Raw genomic sequence first — 22,305 nt, 5'->3', positions numbered from 1 at the left:
AATAGAAATATTAAGGAATCCCTTCTTTATTCATCTCCAGTTTAAAACTGAGAAGATTTTTTTTTCCAAGTTAAACAAATCCTACTACTGCTGTAAAGATTGCATCACAATTCAAGTACCTGTCAAACAGACTATCAAGACTTCACTACTCAAACTGGGATACAAATGACTTATTTCAAAAATATAAACAAAAGAAGGAAAATCCAGCTGAGCCAATTCATCTGTTTCCCCTTGAGAGCCAAAATGCAAAGACAAAGTGAGAATGAGGTCAAAATGAGAAAGAAGTAAGAGGTAGCAACTCTGATAGTCAGCAGAAGATTAGAGTAGCGGTTCCCTCACGAAAAGACACTAACCTGTCTAGTACTGAATGTTTTCTTGATCTCTAGACTCACCTGTCTCCACCTGAGCCATAATGTCCTCCTTGCATTGTGTCCGTTTCTAGATGAGACACCATATCTAAGCGCTGGTTCATTTTTGCTATAACAGCATCGGCGCCCGTGGAAGCGTTAGGGTCTGTGTCTGAATTAGGCATTTCCCAAGAGTTTGAAGTGGCCATACCATACCCATAATTGCCAGAGTTATCTTGACCGTATCCATATCCATAACTATATCCCTCGTACCCTGAAATGAGAAAGTGTCATTGAGATTTTCAGTCAAGCAGCTGAGCGAACATTTCTATCCAAGCTCAGACGCAGAAGTCCCAAGAATGCCCCTTCCCCACAGAATGGGGAAGTTTTGATTTACATTTAACCCATTTTTCCCTTACAAGACACCTGCCAAGGTGTGTTAGTGTATCAGACATCAGGACTTGAAGGTCAAAACACACATGGAGGAAACTTCACACCAAATCCCGGCAATATAGTAACAGTCTACAATCTGCCCCAACTAATATTTAACACTGAATTTTCATTCTTGCTCTCACTCATGGACAGGGCAGGCTGCAGTGTAGCATACGCAAAGCCTTCCATGGCAATCCATTTGCCTGATAAAAACAGATTCCAGAGAGAACATGGGCCAGTCACCCTCAGAAAGAATAGCAAGTGTGGCACGGACATTTAGGTACGTGTAAAGAGTGTAGGTTGTGTGAGAAGAAAATACAAGATAAAGTATTTAGGACAAGCCTAGTTTAGTTCAAAGTGGGTTTGTCTCTATGTCAGTTTGACATGAAGTTGTGCTGTATCCATATCCAGTTATGTTCTGACTTCATAGCCAAATGAAATAAAATTCATACCTCTAAGCTAAGCAGTCAGTTCACATTATAATCACAGTGATTTGTTCGAATTAGAGGACATCACTGTGTCTGGGGTCTATTCTTCTAGAGATGCATAGGAATTTGTGCAATTCTAAAGATGGGACAGTAACCCCCCACTAACTTTGACCAGCACACACATGACTCATGTCACTTCTGTTCCCTCTCCTATCCACACATAAATGAGAGAAATGGCCCTCTCAGTTGCATGTTATCTCAGGGGTGATAGAGAACAGTTTCCTCAAATGCAGCCCATGGCATGCTACTTACAAAGCAGATAGGGACAGAAAACTGACTAAAATGGTATCAAGTGTTCTATGCTGTTTTCCCCCTTTTAACTTACATATTAGGTTTGCTCAGTTCACCCATCAGCATATCCTACTGCCAACCCTGCAGTTCTGGGATTCTTAGTATCATGAAAGTTAAAGCAGAGATTTGCTAATTTGCATTTATGAATCAAAATGCTATTGTGAACAAATTGTGATTTTGCAAGTGAAACAGACAGTACCACCAGATGTACTTTGTTCTAATATCTTTTGTAGTTTAAGAATATTTAATAGCTTTAGGAGGTAGCATGAGCTAGTGGACAGAGCACTTACCTAGGGGTCAGGATACCTCAGTTCTATTCCTGATATGCCACTGACCTAGAATGTCTTTGGGGAAGACACTTAATCTCTCTCACCTTCTCTGTCTTGTCCCTTTAAACTGTAAATTCTTCAGGACACAGACTATATCACAATACGCCTGTTCAGTGCCTAGCATAACAGTACCCTGATCTTAGATGGGGACCCTAAGTGATACTCTAACACAAGTAGTAAAACAATGACACGGCTAGCAAGCCCACCTTACTGTATATTTTGACAAAATAACTAGTTGATTGAAAAGTGGGAAAAATCATGAATTCTGTCTGGTTTTTACAAAAAAATAAGTTTTCCAGCTAGCTCTGAAGATAGTGAAAAGGTCATAAAATCCGTTGTACAACACTGACTACAGTTTAAACTACCAGTCAGTGATACAAAAAACAACATACTATACTGCTCTGCTAGTCAGTCTTCGTGGAGTGGATAGAGGCTTCCTTGTGCTAATTAAAGCATGCAGATTAGGGAGATTCTCCCACATAGCTGGGCATCACACTCTAGTCTGAGCACAGTGAGCATGGCCTCTGGAAAAAGACAAGTATTTATAAAGGGAGGCCTGTTTCAAGTTTCGGCCTAAATGCAGACACACTGCCATTTTGTGTGTCTTTCAGGCACAAGAACTAGAAATTCAGTCTTCTAGCATGCTAGGACAGCACTTTAATCTTCAGTGCCATTTCATAGAGAAGTGATATCAGACAGAAAGACTGAAGGAAAACAGATAGTGGATTCAAACTGTGCTGACTTCTGGGAACAGAAATATCTGGTTTTGTTGATGCACAAGGCAGAACAGTAAAGAGTTGACCGTCACAGTTATATGGGCTCTGCAACGCTGACCGAAATAGTTGCGTGACCTGAAAGGATATTATTCAGACATGGTGGAACAGATTTGAGCTGTGAAAACCTTCAATTTTATAATCATTTTTCTAACTGATTACTTTAAATGACATTTGTTCATAATAATGTATTAAGATTTTACTATACTTGCCTCTGTTTGTCCCAGAGTTCCAGTTGCCATAACCTAGAAAAAGACCAAAAGGTGGTCAAAACCCAAATTCTATGGTATGCTCTAGCTAGAACAGCTGGCATTAAGGAGAATGTATTCTATCTAAGATCTGATCATCAAATGCACCTAAATAAGGCAGACTGTATCACAGTGGATGCTCCTAAAAAGAGATCAAAGCTTGACAAACTTGTATTACTTTGAAGGAATTCTGCGCCACTGAGCATACAGAATTCATGTCCCCCGCAGATAAGGATGGGGAAGCAAAGGGAAGTCGCAAGAGCGGCCAGGTGCCCCTCCCCAGCAGCACAAGCATGCGGTATCCAGCACAAGAGAGGGGACCCTCCCATGAGCATAGTTTAGGGAGGACGGGGGCATTGCCGCCCCCCCCCCCCCCCAAGACGTGTGGGGTCACATGCCGCTGCCCATTTTTGAGAGTGCAGAGCTGCCTGGATGATGGAGTGTGCCCCTCCTGCTAGCTAACTCCTCCTCCTGGGTCCTGGTGCCAGTCATACCCCTCTTCTATGCGTGCTGGGAGCCATCCTGTTTTCTATACAATGGTGAGAGCCACTGGTGGTGGTGGGGAAATAGGCAGTGGGGAAGAAAGGGGGATGGGAGCAGGAGACAGTGGGGAGAGGAAGGCAATGGGATGGGGGAGAGGAAGTGAAGAAAGCGATAGGATGGGGAAGAGAAGCGGATGTGGGAGGGATCCTGGCACTGGCGGCAGCATCAGCTGGGGTTCCCCAATTAAGCAGGCCCATCAAACCCCCACCCCGACAAACCCCACACCCCTGCACCTGGACCACCCTGACAAGCCCCCTGCAACTGGACCCCCCCCAGAGTCCCAACCAGCTGCACCCAGACCCCAAACCCAGCAAGTCCCACTCCCAGACCCCCTCGCTGAATCCCATCTCTCTCCACCTGGACCCCCCTGCAGAGTCCTACTGTCCCTGCATCTGGAACCTCCCTTGTGCATCCAGATCCTCCACTGAGCTTTCCGCACCCAGGGTGCCCCACACAAAACCCTCTTATCCCATATCTAGATCCACCTACACTAAGCCCTCCACAGTTGGACCCCGCTGGGCTGAGCCTGCCTGCCCACAACTGGTGCAGAGCCCAAGGGTGTTTCTGCAGCAGGCCCGGCCCTTGTGCTGTGCTAGGGTCAAGTGCAGCCTCACTGCAGAGTCCCTGTACAATGGGTGGGGGGCCTGCAGGGTGATCTCCCACCTCTGTGCAGCCAGTGGTCTGTGCTCACCACTGCTATATTGGAGCCTCCACATTTATTTAACAAATAAAATTTGCAAAATTTTAAAATATTGTGTGTAGCATTTTTATTTTCTTGGCGCAGAATTCCTTAGGAGTACCATATCAACAACAAGTAGGAAACGTGCTCTAGAAAGTAGTGTCCTTACTCATCAGTTTCAGTCCATTTTATTTTATTTATTCGTTATTTTAATTCAATCTTAAAATTTCTAGAACTTGTGACTGCATAGATACCATTCCAACTGGGAACTGGTGAGTTTTGTCTTTCAAGATCTACAGAAAGATGCAGCTTGGAACAAAGGCTGTTATTTGCCCAAGGCCTAGATCACAGCATCATCTTGGACTGGAAGGGAAGGAATCACTCACTAGCAACTTGCTTTGCATCTGGTAATACAGTACAAAATTATGTGTCACTTACTGACAGGTGCCATCATACCAGGGCAGAACATGGATTAGTTGCAATGGTAACCATGGCCAAAACAGACAGCACCACTTGATTTTAACCAAAGTTTCTGAACCCCCACTGCCAAATCCCTAATACACAGAAATCTCCCTGCTGGGTTAGGTTCAGCAAGATTCCTTAGGTGTGAATCCCCCTATGTGGGCTCCCAAATTCCTGTCCAGACCCAGAGTAGGACTACACTGGATCTGCTACAAAGATTGTCTGTTGCAGAGAAGGGAGCAGGACTGGTCACAACTTTTTTGGTGAACTACTTGTATCTTAAATCATAGAATCACCGGAGCTTAGCATTGGAAGAGACACAGTCCTGTATAGCAGGAGGCAATTAATGTTCCTGCACACTTGCATGACCAGGGCTCCTACTGTAGAGTTTAGACTCATAGAAGATTAGGGTTGGAAGGGACCTCAGGAGGCCATTTAGTCCAACCCCCTGCTCAAAGCAGGACCAATCCCCAACTAAATCATCACACCCAGGGCTTTGTCAAGCTGGGCCTGAAGAAGCTCCACCACCTCCCTAGGTAACCCACTTCAGTACTTCACCACCCTCCTAGTGAAATAGTGTTTCCTAATATCCAACCTAGACCTCCCCCACTGCAACTTGAGACCATTGCTCCTTGTTCTGTCATCTGCCACCACTGAGAACAGCTGAGCTCCATCCTCTTTGGAACCCCCCTTCAGTTGAAGGCTGCAATCAAATCCCCCCCGCCCCCTCTTCTGCAGACTAAACAAGCCCAGTTCCCTCAGCCTCTTCTCATAAGTCATATGCCCCAGTCCCCTGATAATTCTCGTTGCCCTCTGCTGGACTCTCTCCAATTTGTCCACATCCTTTCTGTAGTGGGGGACCCAAAACTGGACACAAAAATCCAGGTGTGGCCTCACCAGTGCTGAATAGAGGGGAATAATTATTTCGCTCGATCTGCTGGCAATGCTCCTACTAATAAAAGAAAAGGAGTACTTGTGGCTCCTACTAACGCAGCCCAATATGCCATTAGCCTTCTTGGCAAGAAGGGCATACTGCTGATTCATATCCAGCTTCTCATCCACTGTAATCCCCAGGTCCTTCTCTGCAGAACTGCTGCTTAGCCAGTCGGTCCCCAACCTGTAGCGGTGCATGGGATTCTTCCATCCTAAGTGCAGGACTCTGCTCTTGTCCTTGCAAACCTCAAATTTCTTTTGGCCCAATCCTCCAATTTGTCTAGGTCACTCTGGACCCTATCCCCACCCTCAGAACTTGTTGCGGGTGCAATCCATCCCATCATCCAGATCATTAATAAAGATGTTTAGGGGATGGAACAAAAATGATTAGGGATTAGGCAACAAAAATGATTAGGGGTATGGAAAGGCTTCCGTGTGAGGAAAGCATAATAAGACTGGGACTTTTCAGCTTGGAAAAGAGATGGCTAAAGGGAGATATGATTGAGGTCTATAAAATCATGACTGGTGTAGAGAAAGTAGATAAGAAAGTGTTGTTTACTACTTCTCATAACACAAGAACTAGGGGTCACCAAATGAAATTAATAGGCAGCAGGTTTAAAACAAATAAAGAGAAGTATTTATTCACACAAACGCACAATCAACCTGTGGAACTCCTTGCCAGAGGATGTTGTGAAGACCAAGACCATAACAGGGTTCAAAATGGAACTAGATAAATTCATGGAGGATAGGTCCATCAATGGATATTAGCCAGGATGGGCAGGAATAGCGTCCCTAGGCTCTGTTTGCCAGAAGCTGGGAATGAGCGACAGGGGATGTATCACTTGACGATTACCTGTTCTGTTCATTCCCTCTGGGGCACCTGGCACTGGCCACTGTCGGAAGACAGAATAATGGGCTACATGGATCTTTGGTTTGACCCAGTATGGCCATTCTTATGTTGAACAAAACTGGCCCCTAACCGACCCCTGGGGCACTCCCCTTGATACCAGCTACCAACTAGACACTGAGCCGTTGATCACTACCCGTTGAACCCAACAATCTAGCCAGCTTTCTATCTACCTTATAGTCCATTCATCGAATCCACACTTCTTTAACTTGCAGACAAGTATACTGTAGGAGACCGTATCAAAAGCTTTGCTAAAGTCAAGGTATATCATGTCCACTGCTTTCCCCATATCCACAGAGCCAGTTATCTCATTATAGAAGGCAATCAGGCTGGTCAGGCATGACTTGCCTTTGGTGAAAAAGACGGTTACCTTTTCCGTAACTGGTGTTCTCCGAGATGTGTTGCTCATGTCTATTCAACAATAGGTGTGCATGCTCGCCATGTGCACCGGTGCCAGAAGTTTTTCCCCTAGCAGTACCCGTGGGGGGGAGCACCCCAGCGGTGCCTCCAGGGCGTGGTATAAGGGGAGCTGCACGTTCTCCCCCCCCCCCCCCCAGTTCCTTCTTGCCGGACAACTCCGACAGAGGAAAAGGAGGGCAGGATGTGGAATAGACATGAGCAACACATCTCGAAGAACACCCGTTAATGGAAAAGGTAACTGTCTTTTCTTCTTTGAGTGATTACTCATGTGTATTCCACAATAGGAGACTCCAAGTTATATCTGTTGGAGGTGGGTAGGAGTTCACAAGTTCTGAGGACGGAGGACAGCCCTGCTGAACGCAGCGTCATTCCTGGTTTGGGAGACGACTGCGTAGTGCGAGGTGAACGTGTGAACCGAAGACCAGGACATTTGTAGAGCCACCACGTGGATGGGGACGTGGGCCAAGAAGGCAGACGATGAGGCCTGCGCTCGAGTCGAGTGCGCCTTCACAATTGGGGTGGTGGTGGGGGGGGGGGGGGGGGGGGACGACCCGCCAGCTCTTAACAGGTATGGATGCACAAAGTGATCCAGTTGGAAAGCCGCTGACTGGAGATCGACCGACCCCTCATGTGCTCAGCTGAGGCGATGAACAGTTTTGAGGACTTTCTGAATGGCTTGGTCTGCTTGAGGTAGAAAGCCAGAGCCCACTGCACACTGAGCACGTGGAGACGGCACTCCTCACTGGATACGCGGCGCTTGGGGCAGAGGACTGGCAGAAAAATGTCCTGCCCTATGTGATAGGTGGAGACCACCTTCGGGAGGAACGCAGGGTGTGGGCGGAGCTGGAGCTTGAACTTATGAAACACCATGCATGGGGGCTCAGAGGTCAGGGCCCTCAGTTCCGAGACCAGCCTGGCCGATGTGATCGCGACCAGGAAGGCCACCTTCCACGAGAGGTGGGACCAGGAGCACGTGGCTAGCGGCTCAAATGGGGGCCACGGGAGACGGGTCAGCACCAGGTTCAGATCCCACAGAGGAACTGGGGGCCTAGCATATGGGAACAGATGGTCTAACCCCTTGCGGAACCGGCCAGTCATAGTATGGGAGAATACCGTGTACCCCGGCACCGGTGGATGGAAGGCCTTCCGCCAGGTGCACCTTGACTGATGAGGGTGCCAGGCCGTGGGCTCTAAGGTGGAGAAGGTAGTCCAGGACAAGCTGGATCAGGGCAGCCACCTGGGAAACACCCCACTCAGCCACCCATCTGGAGAACCAGGACCACTTTGCCAAATAGGTGCGATGTGTGGAGGGCTGCCTGCTTTCTAGGAGGGCATGCTGGACCCCTTTTGAGCATATCCTTTCCTTCCTACCTAACCATTGAGCAGTCACACCGTGAGGTGGAGAGCTGCTAGACTGGGGTGGAGGAGGCAGCCCTGGTCCTGGGAGAGCAGGTCTGGGTGGAATGGCAATGGCGGAGCAACCGCCAGACCTGTGAGGGTCCTGTACCAATGTTGCCTGGGCCATGCTGGGGCAATCAGGAGGACCCGGGTTTTGTCCTTCTTTATCTTTTCCAGGACCTTGCTGATCAGTGGGAAAGGGGGGAAGGCATAGAGAAACTGGCCTAACCAGGACAGAAGGAAGGCATCGGAGATAGCGCCCCATCCCAGTCCCCCCCGGAGCAGAACCGGGGATAGTGCCGGTTCTGCCAAGTCACGAACAAGTCCACCTAGGGAGTTCCTCACACTTGGAAGAGCCAGTGAGCCACTTCTGGGTGGAGAGACCACTTGTGCTGAGAGGAGAAATCCCTGCTCAAGCAATCCACCTGCATGTTCCGGGCATCTGGTAGACAGAAGGCCTTTTGGCACATCCCACAGCCTGAGGGCTTCGCAGCAGAGAACCGGGCCCCGCCTTACCTGTTGATATAGAACATCGAGGCCATGTTGTCCGTGAGGACCCTGACCACCTTGCCCTTCAGGTGCAAGCAGAAGGTCATGCATGTCAGGCATACCGCCCTGAGTTCCTTGACATTTATGTGTAGGGTCAGATCCTGAGCCGACCACAGACCTTGGATCTGAACATTCCCCACATGAGCCCCCCAACCCAGGCCTGACGCACTGGACGCTCGCTCCAGAAACGGGGCCCTGTCCCTGAATGGGACCCCTTGGAGCATGTTGCTCGGGGCAGAACACCACTGTAGGGAGGTGATCACTGAGTCAGGTACGGTGAGGACTTTGTCCATCCTGTACCTAGCCTGGGAGAACTCCAAGGCCAACCAGAGCTGGAGGGGCCTCATCCTGAGTCTGACATGATGGACCACGTACGTGCATGCCGACATGTGACCCAAGAGCTGGAGGCACCCTCTGGCTGTCATCACCAGAAACCTTGTGACCATGTCGATAAGTCCCTTCAGGGTCTCAAACCTGTCCGGTGGGAGGGAGGCTCTGACCGACGAGGTGTCCAGGAGTGCTCCGATAGTCCCGGTCCAATGCACAGAGTTTAACGTGGACTTGGTGTTTACCAACAGGCCCAAAGAGGTGCACGTGCACAGGAGGAGCATCACGTGATGCCTCACCTGCAACGAGGAGATGCCCTTGACAGCCAATTGTCCAGATAGGGAAAAATCTGGACGCCCTGGCGCCTGAGGTAGGCCGCTACCACCAATATACATTTTGTAAATACCCTGGGGGCAGCGAACAGGCCAAATGGGAGGACCGTAAATTGTAGGAATTCTGTCCCACCAATAAATGGAGAAAGCGTCTATGCCCCCTCGAACATATGACTATGGAAGTACGCGTCCTACAGGTCAAGGGCAGTATACCAGTCCCCGGGATCCAGGGAGGGGATGATGGAGGCCAGGGAGATCATGCGGAACTTGAGCTTCACCATGTACTGGTTCAGACTGCGCAGGTCCAGGATGGGCCTGAGTTCCCCTTTGGCCTTCAGGATAAGGAAATAGCAGGAGTAGTACCCCTTGCCCAGGGAGTTCAGAGGCATCACTTCCACCACTCCTAGGCCCAGGAGCCGCCCCACCTCCTGCTCGAGCAGAGCTTCGTGCGAGGGGTCCCCCAGGAGGGACAGAGGTGGATGATGGTTGGGCGGGGTGGAAGTAAACTGGAGGGTGTAGCCCAGGGAGATGGTGTTCAGGACCCATTGGTCCGAGATCAGCCGCGACCACTCCAGGAGGAAAGCACACAACCAATTGGAGAAGGGGAGCTTTATTGAGGGAGGATCCCTGATGAGAACTGGCAGGGCACCCCTGAGCGTCCCATCAAAAACGCCTTTTCCCCACCTACTTGCCCTTGGAGGACCCAGGCTGGGGGACAGGCCGCGACTGCCTCTGAGGGAGCCTCTTATAGTCTCGCGACTTCTTAAGGGCAGCCTCGTATTTCAGGTGTGTAGCCTGAGTGGGAGTCTGCTGTGGCTTAAACTTAGATTTAGCCAGAGCTGGAACATAGAGACCCGCACAACCCTCCAGCCTCTCTGCGAGTCTTTCATGCCATGCAGCCTTGTATCTGTTTGCTCTGCAAAACAGAGCTTTGCCCTCAAACGGGAGATCCTGCATGGAGGTCTGCGCCTCACTGGACAGCCCAGAGAGCAGGAGTCATGACGCCCGTCTCATGGACACCGCGGAGGCCATGGACCGCACGACAATGTCCACCACATCCGAAGCTGCCTGCAGGGTTGCCCTGGCAGCCACTGTACCCTCCTCCACCACTGCTTTGAACTCCTTCCTATTGCGCTCCTGGAGGGAGTCCTCAAACTTGGGCAGGGAACCCCACAGACTGAACTCGTACCGGACCAGGAGAGCTTGGTGGTTTGCCACTCATAACTGGAAGCTCGAGGATGAATAAACTTTCCTTCCAAAAGAGTCCAGCCTCCGTGAATCTTTATTTTTCAGGGTAGGGGCTGGTTGGCCCTGCCATTCTTTGTGGTTGACCGACTCGACCTCCAGGGAGTCGGGCGCCGGGTGGGTGTATAGGTACTCGTGTCCCTGGGTGGGTACAAAGTACTTGCATTCTGCCCTCTTGGAGATGGGGGCCAACAAGGCCAGTGTTTGCCACAGGGCATTTGAAATTTTTGCCACCCCTTCATGGAGAGGCAAGTGCTGAACAGAACAGCACTTTAAATCGGGAGTCCGAGGACTCCTCCATCTCCTCTGCCTGGAGGTGAAGGCTTGATGCCACCCTTCCTGGTGGGCCCTAAAGTCCTCCTATGGGACTGAGCGGGGCAGGGCCGTAATCACCTCATCCAGGGAGGGCGAGAAGGCCGGTGTGATACTCTGGGTGTCCACCGGCACCAGCGGGTCCACCATCTGCTTGGTCTCTGGGCACCGTGCCGGGGATGTACGTCCCACCGACTCCTTCCTCTGGTCTAGAGAGGGAGATCTGGAGAGGGAGGCTGATGGTGCTTCCGAGGCTCCGGCCACAGACCGAGTCCCCACCGGGGGCTGCGTTGGGGGCCACGGTGCCCACTGGTACCATTGTCCTGGCCACGGTGCCACTGCACTTGCTGTGGCACCAGTGGGCCCAGTTGTTCGGTCTGGCTCATGGATGGGCAGCTTCGAATGGAGGCTGGGCTGGCGTATGACCTGCTGCTGTCTTGGGACCGGGAGTGCCAGGAGCGACGTCGACCATGGGACCGCAATCTCGATGTGGAGGACCAGTACCGTCGGTAGCAGCTGCTCTGCAATCGACTCTGATGGGCGGACCCGCGACAGCTCAAAAGTGGAGCGGTGCCGCGAGTCTCGGTCAGATGGAACTCAACCAGACTGTTTGGTGGGAGTCGAGGGCAATCCACATGGACACTGCCCTGAATGGTTGCTGGGTGGTGAACGGGGTTGGGAACATTCCCTGGACCAAGACCGGTACCGAGCCAGGTGCGACTGCGGAGATCCCAGCAGTGGCTTACCCCTGGAGCGTGGGGCCGATATCGGTGGTGCTCCTGACACAGGTATGTACATGAGATCCTAGGCTGCCTGCAGGGCCTTTGGCATGGAGGGCATCTGGACGTCCAGGGAGACCTGGTCCGAAGCAGCCGGACTACCGTACTCTACGTGAGTCGGAGGCCTAGAGGCCAGAGGGGATAGAGGACTGCCCAATATGGGTCTTGCCTCTGCTTCGGGTTTACCTCGGTGCCACTGCGAAGAAGCCGTCTTTTTGGCCTTCTTGTGCCCCGTGGATGGGGAGCGGTGCCGACTGGTCGAAGGCGCCAGAAGGTTGTCACAGACTGACACCATAGTGCCCAGTGCCGGCTCGGGGCGGCACACTGGAGTTGGGGTCAGTGCCGACTCCATCCGAATGGCCTGGAGTCTAATGTCTCTCTCTCTCTCTCAATCCGAGGCTTGAACAACTTGCAAATCTTGCAACGATCGCTGATATGGATTTCTCCCAAACAGCGTAAACAGTCTGCGTGCGGGTCACCGCTTGGCACAGATCGCCTACAAGTGTCGCATGACTTAAAACCCGGGGCATGAGGAATGCCCCAGCCCAGGCTCTCTTAATAACTGAGCAGCTAATTAACTACAGGTATTAACACTGAATGAACAAGCAGTTCTGGAGACTAGCTACAGCGAAGCTGGAGCAGAGTAGTTCCGATGCACCTTCATGGCAGCAAGAAGGAACTGAGGGTGGGGGGAGCACGCAGCTCCCCTTATACCACGCCATGGAGGCGCCACTCAAGGGGTTGCTAGGGCGCTCCCCACTACGGGTACTGCTGGGGAAAAACTTCCGGCACCGGTGCACATGGCAAGCACGCACATGTATTGTGGAATACACATGAGCAATCACTCGGAAGAAGAATCCATGCAGACTGTTCCTGATCACCTTCCTCTCCTCCAAGTGCTTCAAAAATGGTTTACTTGAGGACCTGCTAAATGAGCCAGAAGCTTTTTAAACCTGGCATTATCGTCTCCTCTTAGAACCTAGAATACACAAGTTTCCTGACTAGTTTTAGCATTTTCCTACATCAGCAATAGTGCTGCATTTCTAGCCCTACAAGAGGCTGACTGCCATGCTTCTGTTTGATGCTGGTACAGAAAGGTGACTCCTTAAGATTACACACACCTCAATAGGTGCCACATACAAAGTGAGCTCACCTCTTAAAGTTACCATCAAGTCACTGAGAATTTTAGTTAGAAACTGGAAGACTTCACACTAGACGATGCCAATTTTAAACAGACAATAGACATAGAGATGTGTAGTCTTAGTTCTTCTAAAGATAAGGAACAGAGATATAATGCCTACTTCCAATACAAAGATAGGAGGGTTTTGCTTTACCTTTGCTTCTTCTACATGTCTGGGTATGTTTTAAGCCACTTTATATCAGAGATACAGAAGTTAATACAGAACATATTAAGCTGTAAGTCATGCCTCCTGTATATCAAAACATTTACGTAGAATCCTTTACCAAAGAATCCTTTAACCACAGATATATGAACAGATAATGGAATCTTATTAACTTTTCTGCTAATCGAATCACCTGTACAGAGAAACTGAATGACTATAGACATAATATACTGCAGGAAAGGGAACAGAAGGGCAACCAACAACTCAAGTTACAACAGGGCTAAACTCTAGCCTAGACATACCTTAAGTATCAACCAAAGTTATATTTCTGGAAGATTTGAGTAGAACCTGGATGTAGGGCCAGGCCCATCATCCACCCCAACACCACACTCCACTCATTTCACAAGGCCAGAGACATCAAAAAGTAACTGTATTAGATGAAGACTGGTGAATTAAGTGCAAGAAACCCCAGTCTGGTCTCATCACACCTCTGACCACACACTTTTGCACACAAGTAATTGCATCAGCATACCCTTCCTGTTCCGTCTGTGTTAGTAGCTGGCAATTTCTGGCACCCAATTCCCAAAGTCAACCAATTTCTTGTGTTATGCCACATTCATCTAGCTTCAAAGTCTGCACACATTCTTCCAGGGCTGAGCTATTTAGTTGTTTGTTTTTTTAATTTTAATATGGGCATCTATTTTGCAAGGGATACTCATCACATAAATGTGTTTTCTAAGTGAACAATGATAAAAAATGTATATCGAGCCATTACTATGTTCTACCCCTACCCCCACCTCCTCCTCAAGAAATAATCCTATAATCCATACAAGCATTAACACAGACCTCAGATTAAGGCTTCTAATTCCACAAAAATGAAAACCGAGAAAGCCTCAAGTAACATATATTCTTAATATTTGCAACAGCCTACAAGGTTGCAGTCAAGGAGTACATCCTGAAAACCTTCATCTCCCAATATAAAATGCATTCTTGTTTTGAGGAGGGCTACATGCTTCACAACACTTTTACCCTATTTCTACAAAAATAAGACTTTCCCTACAAACTGTATAATAGACAAGCAAAAATTCTATAGTTCCTTCCAGTATACACCGCATCAAAGCTCTTTACAATACTACTTAATAGGGATTCTTAACTTTTATCCACTGATGACCCCCCAAACCAACCACTTCTCCTTCTATAACGCCACATCCCAGAATCTTTTGTGCTGTTTCAGCAATGAAAAGAGCTAGCAGTTTGCTTTTTCAAGTTCTTTTGCATATGATGGAGAGGGGAGGGCAGGCAGAGCCACTGAGGCAGGGAGACACACAGAGAACCCCCAGTTTGCGGGTGGGTTGCAGAGACTAAAATAGAGGGGGATGTGAGGGATACAATGAGCTGCAGGTGCACGTTATGAGCTGGACATACAGAAGCAACAAATTCTATGACCCTCTAGTTATTTTATGGATGACTGAAATCAGTTATTACAGTCAATGCATGTGAACTCAATCATTTAATATTTAAAAATACACCAAGCAAAAATTGTTCATAACATTTTCCATAAGGAAGTACAACTTTTCCCTACGAGATAGATAGAATAAACCTAATAACTGGAGCAATTTGTATTCAGAAGGTCCTTCACAACCATAACAAATGGAAACAGTTTTTACATTAAGCCTTAGAGTCTGTAGAAAATGATAGCAGTTCCATGACCCTAAGGCTGAGAATCGTTGCTATACATGCACAACATTGAACAGGCTGCCACCTTGGGGAAGAAAGGGAGCAATACAGTGGCCAGCTATCACAGTGCACAGTTGAGGTATGGGTCTTGATAAGTGAGAGATTGTCACCATTGATCAAGGTGAACCCCTTATATTTAGACACAAAAAGTGTCAAGCAAAGGCAGGAGTTACAAACCCAATTATACTATTAATTTGTCCAAATTGCACACATTGTATTGGAAGGTAACGTTCTGAACATTCCACATACAATTGAGTATACCAGAATAAGGCAAATTTCATAGCTAGATTAATAGTCTTTCAGCAGTACAGTAGTATTGAATCTGAGCTCTAAGGTTAGTACTTTCCCTGCCTCCCCCAACAACCTCTCTCATTTTATTTAATGCAAAATGTGTAACCCAGCACCCAAAGGCAGTTAATTGCAACCACACTGAGGAAGAAAAAAAATCTCAAACCTGTAGCAAAAAGCAGCAAAGTTGCAAATTCTGAGCTCCCAGCCGAATACCCGAGACTCTCAAAGGACAACTTCAACTACCTTTTCCTTTGTTTCAACAGAGGGTAGGAGAAGCAGGGATTGATGCCCCCTCTCATATGCAGAATCCCACATGCCTTGTCACCCTGGCTGGGTATAAATCTCAATTTCTCTCTCCCGAGCTCATCAGATGCAGGGGGAAGGGAAAAAATCTGTGCCAGCTTTATCCTGCTTATTCCCCACCCTCCTCCAAGCTCATCAGCCAGGGATACTGGTGCCAACTTCTTCTTCTTCCTCCTTATTACATGCCCTCCAAAGCCCATGCAATGGTGTGAGGGGGAAAGGAGAGAAAATATCACCATCACCTTCTCCATCCTTATCATACCCCATTCCTTCAAGCAATGGTGAGTGTATGTGAGGAGCAATGTAATTCCTTCCATCATCCATCATTGCCAAGATGATGCAGTGACAGTAAGGTAAGGGTATAATCAGTTCCACCTTTACCCTCACAGTCTCCAAAAAACTCACAGCTGACAGACAATATTACCAGTGCTGGGTTTCCCTCTCCCTCATTATTTATTACACACATACTCACACCAATGCAATGCTGCATACAAGGGGAAACCACGTCAGCTTCTACTCTAGTTATTATGCCCCCATCACCAGAGGCCCATTCAATGTTATGTATGGCAGGATACCAGAGCCAACTCCTTCTCCTGGTTATTACATCCCCCCAGAACCTACTGTAATAGTGTGTGTGTGTCCTCCCTCCCCTCGTATATCTTCCCATATGTCCAAAACCCATGTAATGCAAGATGGTTGGTGGTGTATGTGGGGGTGTCAGGGGCAGAACCCCCCATCCCCAGAAGATCCCAGGCAATTCTGTTGTGTGGTGTGTGCGTGTTGACTGCCAGCTCTCTCCACACAGTGCTACACAATGGGGATGAGCTACGTATGCGTGTGTGTGTGTCAATGCCAGCCACACACACCCCAAACTCCGTAACACACTGTGTGGTGGAGATAATGTGTGTATGGGGAGTATCAGGCCCCCTATAATGCTGTGTGGTAGGGGGAGGGGATCAGTGCCCCACTAGGCCCCACACTGTGCAATAGGGGGACAGGGTCAGCACCAACACCCCACCACGCCCCACACCAGCCTCCCTGCAGGCCCCACACTGTGCCATGCACCACAGGGTCGGAGCCAGTGCTGATCTCCATGCTGTGCCATGCAGCAGGGGGTCAGGACCAGTGCCAGCCCTCCTCCCCCCTTGGAGCCCGTGCTAACCCCCATACCATGCCATGCAGCAGGGGGGCCAGGGCCAGTGCCACCCGCATGCCATGCCGTGCAACAGGGGATCGGCATCAGGGCCAGCCCCACCCCAAGGCCCCAGGCCATGTTTGCGGTAGGCTGTCAAGGTCCGCCAGCTCCAACCCCTTCAGGCCCCGTGCCATGCGCTAGGGGGTCAGTGGCGGCGGCGGCGGCGGCCCCCCCTGCAGATCTAGGGCAGCTCTGTGCTATGGGGCCGGGGTCAGAACCGGCCCGGCCCCCACAAGCCCCATGCTCATGCGGCGGGTGGAAAGCGACGGTCAGGTCCCCACCCGCCGTCCCACCAGCCCCACGGCGGAGGCGGTGCGCAATAAGGAGCGAGCTCCCGGGCCAGCCCTTCGCCCGCGTCCAGGCCCGCCCCGGGGCGCCGAGGGCACGGGGAGAGCTCGGAGCAGGGCCCGCAGGCCGCGGGGAGGGACGGGGGAGCGGGGGCAGCGCAGAACCCCCCTCACAGACGGGGGCAGCCGGCCCCGGCCCCGGCAGCCTCTCACCTGAGTAGCTCATGACAGCAGCTCCACGTCCCACGCTCACCTCACACACTCACCCCGGCCCGCGGCTGCCTCCTGCGACAGACGGTAACGGCAGCTGTCCAGCCCCGCCTCCCGACCGCATTGGCCGCGCTGCTCCGCCCACCCGCAAGTCATTGGTGGCCGGGCCTGCCACGCGCCGCCTCCCTCCCTGTCCACCGGAGAAATTTCCCGCTGTGCTCTGTTGCCATTAGAAGAAAAAAGCCGTCAATCAAAATCACTCTTACTTTCCATAGGGTAGGCAAATGTCAATCAAGAACCTCTTCAAATACGAAAGGCGGACATTAACGTCAATCGAAATGATTTTAACAGCTCATTGGTCACACTATTTGTCAGTCATTAAACGCCAGGGCAAAGAGGGGGGATTGGCCAAGATAACTATCGATCAGGCGGCAATGTCAGGGGCAGTATCCTGCTCTCTGGTTGGTCAGCAGGAGGCAGGCTCTGCTGTACGCTGAGCCGCTTCACCTTCGGTACGGCGGCAGGTCGGCGGGCCCGTGATGCTACGAGCCCCTCTTCGGGCGGGGACCCAACCCAGGCTGGCTAGGCTACGGTGTCTCCGCAGGGACATGGGGCGGCGGCTGTCAAAGCCTCCCCGCCAGGCGGCCCGAGCCGGGCCCTGCCCCCGGGGCTCACCCCGCCAGGCGGCCCGAGGCCCGAGCCGGGCTCCCGAGCTGTGGAGAGCAGCCGGCTGGAGCCTGGCCGCGCCCAGGCCGCACCCCGAGGGTGGCGGCGCCTGGCCCCTCGGGGCGGGACACAGCGGCGTTAGCGCAACGTGCAGCCCCTTCACACGGGGGCTTCTGCTCTGGGGCGGGGGCGGGATCCCCAGCCCGGCAGCCGCACGAACAGGGACTGGGGCGGGCACCCCAGCGGCCGGGGGAGGCTTGGTGCCGCTCGCTGCGCTCCCCAGGCGACTGCCAACGTGCTGAGGAGCGGGCCTGTCCTGCCTTCCCCCGCAGGGAGCCCCCCCATAACCGGGCCTGGCCCCGCGTTCCCCCGCCGAGCCAGCCACGGGCGTCCAGTCGCACCTTCTCTGTTAAGCCATCGCTGGGCCCTGCAGTCCGGACCCGGTCCCAGTCCCATCTTCCCCGATTGAGCCAGCTGTGGGCTGAACATACGCAGGCTATGGCCCCGTCTTCCCCCACTTAGCCGTCAATGGGCCTTGCAGGGTGGGGCCCAGCCACCTGTTCCCCTGCCAAGCCAGAGATGGGTCTTGCAGACCAGGCCCTTGCCCTACTTTCCTCCACAAAGCCATCAATGGGCCCCACATACCCAGACCCAGTCCTACTTTCCCTCATCAAGCCATTTATAGGCCCTGCTGGCCCAGACCTGGCTCCTCTTTCCCCTGCCACACCAACTGTGGACCTCGCATACCTGGACCAAGTCCCGTGTTCCCCTGCCGAGCCATCGATGGGCCCTCATCCCAGGTCTGAGAATGCCTGCATCTCCTTAGACTGGAGACGCAGGGCCTTAAATCCCTGGGCCCTTTAAATCTTGATATGGGGTAGTGCAGCTGTCAAATCTTGATTTAAAGGGCCCAAGGCTCCAGCTGTGGTAGTGGTGGCTGGGAGCCCCAGGCCCTTTAAATCACCCCCCCCCCCCCCCCGAGCTACCAGCTGCAGAGGTGGCTGGGAGCCCCGGGGCAATTTAAAAGGCCCAGGGCTCCAGCTGCTGCTACCGCAGCAGAGCCATGGGCCCTTTCAATCACTGAGGAGCCCTGAGGGCTCCCAGCTGCCACCGCTACCCCGGGGCTCTGGGCTCTGGCAGAGCTTTAAAGGGCCTCAGGCTCTGCTGTGGTAGCAGCTGCCGGAGCCCCGATCCCTTTAAATCCCTGCCTGAGCCCTGCTGCCTGAGCCCTGGGGTAGCGGTGGCAGGGCTCTGGCAGGGATTTAAAGGGACTTGTCCAGAGACCAAACCAAGGGTGGCTCCTTGTTCAGAGGGGTAACCTGAAGGGAAAGACTGGCTAAGAGCCAGGGAACATGAGTGACAAAAGCCAGGACTTTCAATGTCTTGGGACGACTTACAGATTTCCCAGGACAGTTACTTCAAAAAAATGGACAATCCTGGACAGATGGCAACCCTTACTCTGATTGAGCTAGCATGGTAAAAACAGCAGTGTAGCTATGGCAGCACAGGTTAGCTGCCCCATGTACACACCCAAGCTTTCAGACACGATTGTACTTGAGGCGGCTAACCAGACCCCTACCCATGCAGCTGCACTGCTTGGCACATGCCTTCCTCTGCTGCCTCCCAGGGATCTGCTATGACTAGCAGCTCTTCTACCTCCATATGAAGGGTCTCCCGCCAGACCTCTATGAACTGCCAGTCTTTTACCAGGACCGGGAAGCTAGTCTCAATGACCAGGTCCGCGGTGGCCACCGAGCGGGAGCACCTCCTTATGGAGCCGCTGGTACACAACCCCCATCTCGCTGTGCAGGTGGTAGAGTCCCCCTCCGTGCACTGGAGGTTGGTTCTGACTGGTATCACCAGGATTGGAGATCCAGGAGAACACAACCGGAGGGACTGGGTGGACCTCCGGGCGCTCAGCCGGCACATGGGGCTCTTCACCCCTTGCATCTCCCAGTGTATACTCCAGGAAGTGAGGGCAGCATTACTACCTGTCTCTTGTGATTTCCTCAAGTGGGCCCGGTGGGAGGATGCTCTCTGTCCACCCATCACCTCTGGCCCTCCAGACCGCACCATCAGGCCCCTGCCCCCACAAGCCTCCCTGGCTGCATCACCTAAGCACGCTGCGTGACCTGTGAACTGCACCCAGGGAACAGTTGCTCCACACCCATCACTTCCTCACCCTCATGTCTCACCCCAACACCCGGGACCTCCTGCCACCCACGGAGGGTGAGGAATGCCGGTGTATTCCACCCTGTATTCTGTATTCCACCCTGGTCCCGCTACCCACCCAGGATATTATTTGGCAGCTCTTTCACAGAGCCTTGAGCATGTGTGGTTCAGCACCTCCCTTGACATCTGCTCCGTCTGCGCTGAGGGGGAGATCCTGGCGAACATCTACCTTGAGCGTGCCAGATTGCAGCCCCTTTTCTGGCTCCTCCTGAACCACCTCCTCACACTTGAGCCACACTTTCGCCCTCATCTCCTAATATATGCATACCCCACCTGTGGCCCCATGAAGTTGCGAGACCTCCTCACATTAACCTCCTCCTGGCGTTGGCCAAACGCCATACCAGGAGGAGAAAGCTAGATGTGCAAATGCTCTGTGGCTGTGGGGCCTATTTCCGTTTGTCCCTGAAGTCATGTCTCCTGGCACAGTTCCTTTGAGGAGCAGTGGGTGCTGTCCAGCATTCTCTGCTTGGTGTCCCCCTCTGGACCCCTGCTTTTGACTCTGTGACCCTCACTCCTGTCCCTGTTTTTTCATTTGTTGTCCCCCACATTCGGTTGAGACCTGGGTCTGGTAGCTCCTCCCCTGAGGCTAGGAGGAGGGGCTGTTGATTGTGGGTGGGCTTCCCTCAGAGCCTCAGTAGATGCAGCTGCATTGCTATTTTTACCATGAACTAGGGTGGGTATGTCTACTTCAGCTGGAGATTACACCTCCAGCTCCCACATAGACCTACCCAATCACTCTGTGCAGTAATCCAATCACTCTGCAGCTCCAATTTTATTTCACACTAGCTGCTCTCACTCAAACTAGTCTAACTCCAGAGGAGTTAGCTCGAGCGAAGGCATAGTCGCAGAGAGCTCCTGTATAAGCAGAGGGATGTTGAGTAGGAGGAGGAAAGTGGAAAGTGAGAGATTGAAGGAGCTCAGTTTATGTAACTTATCAAAGGTAAGGGTGACTGGATCACAGTCTATAAGCACATCCAGGGGGATATTTCTGACAGAGGAGGGCAGACTGAAATGCAATAGCTGGGAGCTAAAGCTATCCAAATTCATGCTAGAAATAAAATGCAAATGTCTAATAGGGAGGTGAATTAAACAATTGGAATAACTAACCCCCGGATGGGGTGGATTCTCTATCACTTGGAGACTTTTTATCAATGACTAGATGTCATAGTTTAAACAGAAGTGATGGTAAATAACTGGCCTGTGCTAGGCAGGTCAGACTAGATAATCATTATGGTTGCTTTTGGCCTTAAAATCGATGGCTATGAATGGTCAGCCCCAGGGGTTCAAAAATCATGAGTCAGGCTCCCAAAAAACCATGAGATTAAAAAAAAAGAATGTTTGGGAGTTCTCGTGTTTTAGCTTTTTGCATTTTTCAGTTTTTCTCTGCAACCACGAGGACTAGAACCTGACTTAAAAAAAAAAAGGCTACAATTTTCACAGAATAACGACTCCAGAAGCTGGTGCTTATAATGGATCACAAATTGATTATGGGTGAAGAATGCAATGCTGTTGCAAAAAAGACAAATGTCATTCTGGGGTGTATTAGTAGGAGTGTTGTATGTAAGACATGGGAGGTAATTGCTCCATTCTGCTTGACCCTTGTGAGGTCTAAGTTGGCGTACTCTGTCCAGTCTTTAAGAAAGAAGTGGTCAAACTGAAGAACCAGAGAGCAAAAAAAATTATCAGAGCGTTAGAAAATATGACCTGTGAGGAAAGGTTGAAAGAATTTGACATGTTTAGCCTAGAGAGGACTGAGGGGGAACACAACAACAGCCTTCAAACATGTAAAAGTTTATAAAGAGGACGGTGTCATCTGTTCTCCACGAGTGCCAAGGGTAGGACAAGAAGGAATCGGGTTAATCTGCAGCAAGGGAGATTAAGGTTAGCTAGAAGGGAAAACGTTCTAACTTTAAGTACTGGAACAGGTTACTGAGGAAGGTTATGGAATCACTGTATCGGGGGTAGCCGTGTTAGTCTGTATCCACAAAAACAACAAGGAGTCCGATGGCACCTTAAAGACTAACAGATTTATTTGAGCATAAGCTTTTGTGGGTAAAAAATCCCACTTCTTCAGATGCACGGAGTGAAATTACAGATGCAGACATAAGTATACTGACACAAGAAGAGAAGGGAGTTACCTCACAAGATGAGAACCAGTGCTGACAGGACCAATTCGATCAGGGTGGATGTAGTCCACTCCCAAGAATAGATGAGGAGGTGTCAATTCCAGGAGAGGCAAAACTGCTT

General features: G+C 51.0%; 2 protein-coding genes across 3 annotated transcripts in view; both read right to left on the bottom strand.

Moving 5' to 3' along the window:
* Positions 1–17,331, bottom strand: part of AKAP8L (A-kinase anchoring protein 8 like) — a 44,055-nt gene extending 26,724 nt beyond the window's left edge. Inside the window, 4 exon segments of the mRNA XM_037883927.2 lie at positions 393–621; positions 2,873–2,905; positions 17,164–17,214; positions 17,217–17,331. Coding sequence (XP_037739855.2) covers positions 393–621; positions 2,873–2,905; positions 17,164–17,214; positions 17,217–17,316 — 413 coding nt within the window. The 5' untranslated portion in view covers positions 17,317–17,331.
* A 3,513-nt stretch (positions 17,332–20,844) lies between these two features.
* LOC102930066 (zinc finger protein 883) overlaps positions 20,845–22,305 on the bottom strand; it is a 38,071-nt gene continuing 36,610 nt past the window's right edge. The window contains exon 4 of one of the 2 annotated variants that reach the window (XR_006286741.1): positions 20,845–21,919. The gene's annotated coding sequence lies outside the window, so the exon portion shown is untranslated. The remainder of the gene's footprint in view (positions 21,920–22,305) is intronic. The other variant, XR_006286738.1, reaches the window with a different exon arrangement.

The sequence above is a fragment of the Chelonia mydas genome, chromosome 20, assembly GCF_015237465.2.
Source record: "Chelonia mydas isolate rCheMyd1 chromosome 20, rCheMyd1.pri.v2, whole genome shotgun sequence".
NCBI classification, from domain to species: domain Eukaryota; kingdom Metazoa; phylum Chordata; order Testudines; family Cheloniidae; genus Chelonia; species Chelonia mydas.
Note: the sequence above shows the minus strand (reverse complement) of the source record. Positions and strands in the feature narration are given on the sequence as shown.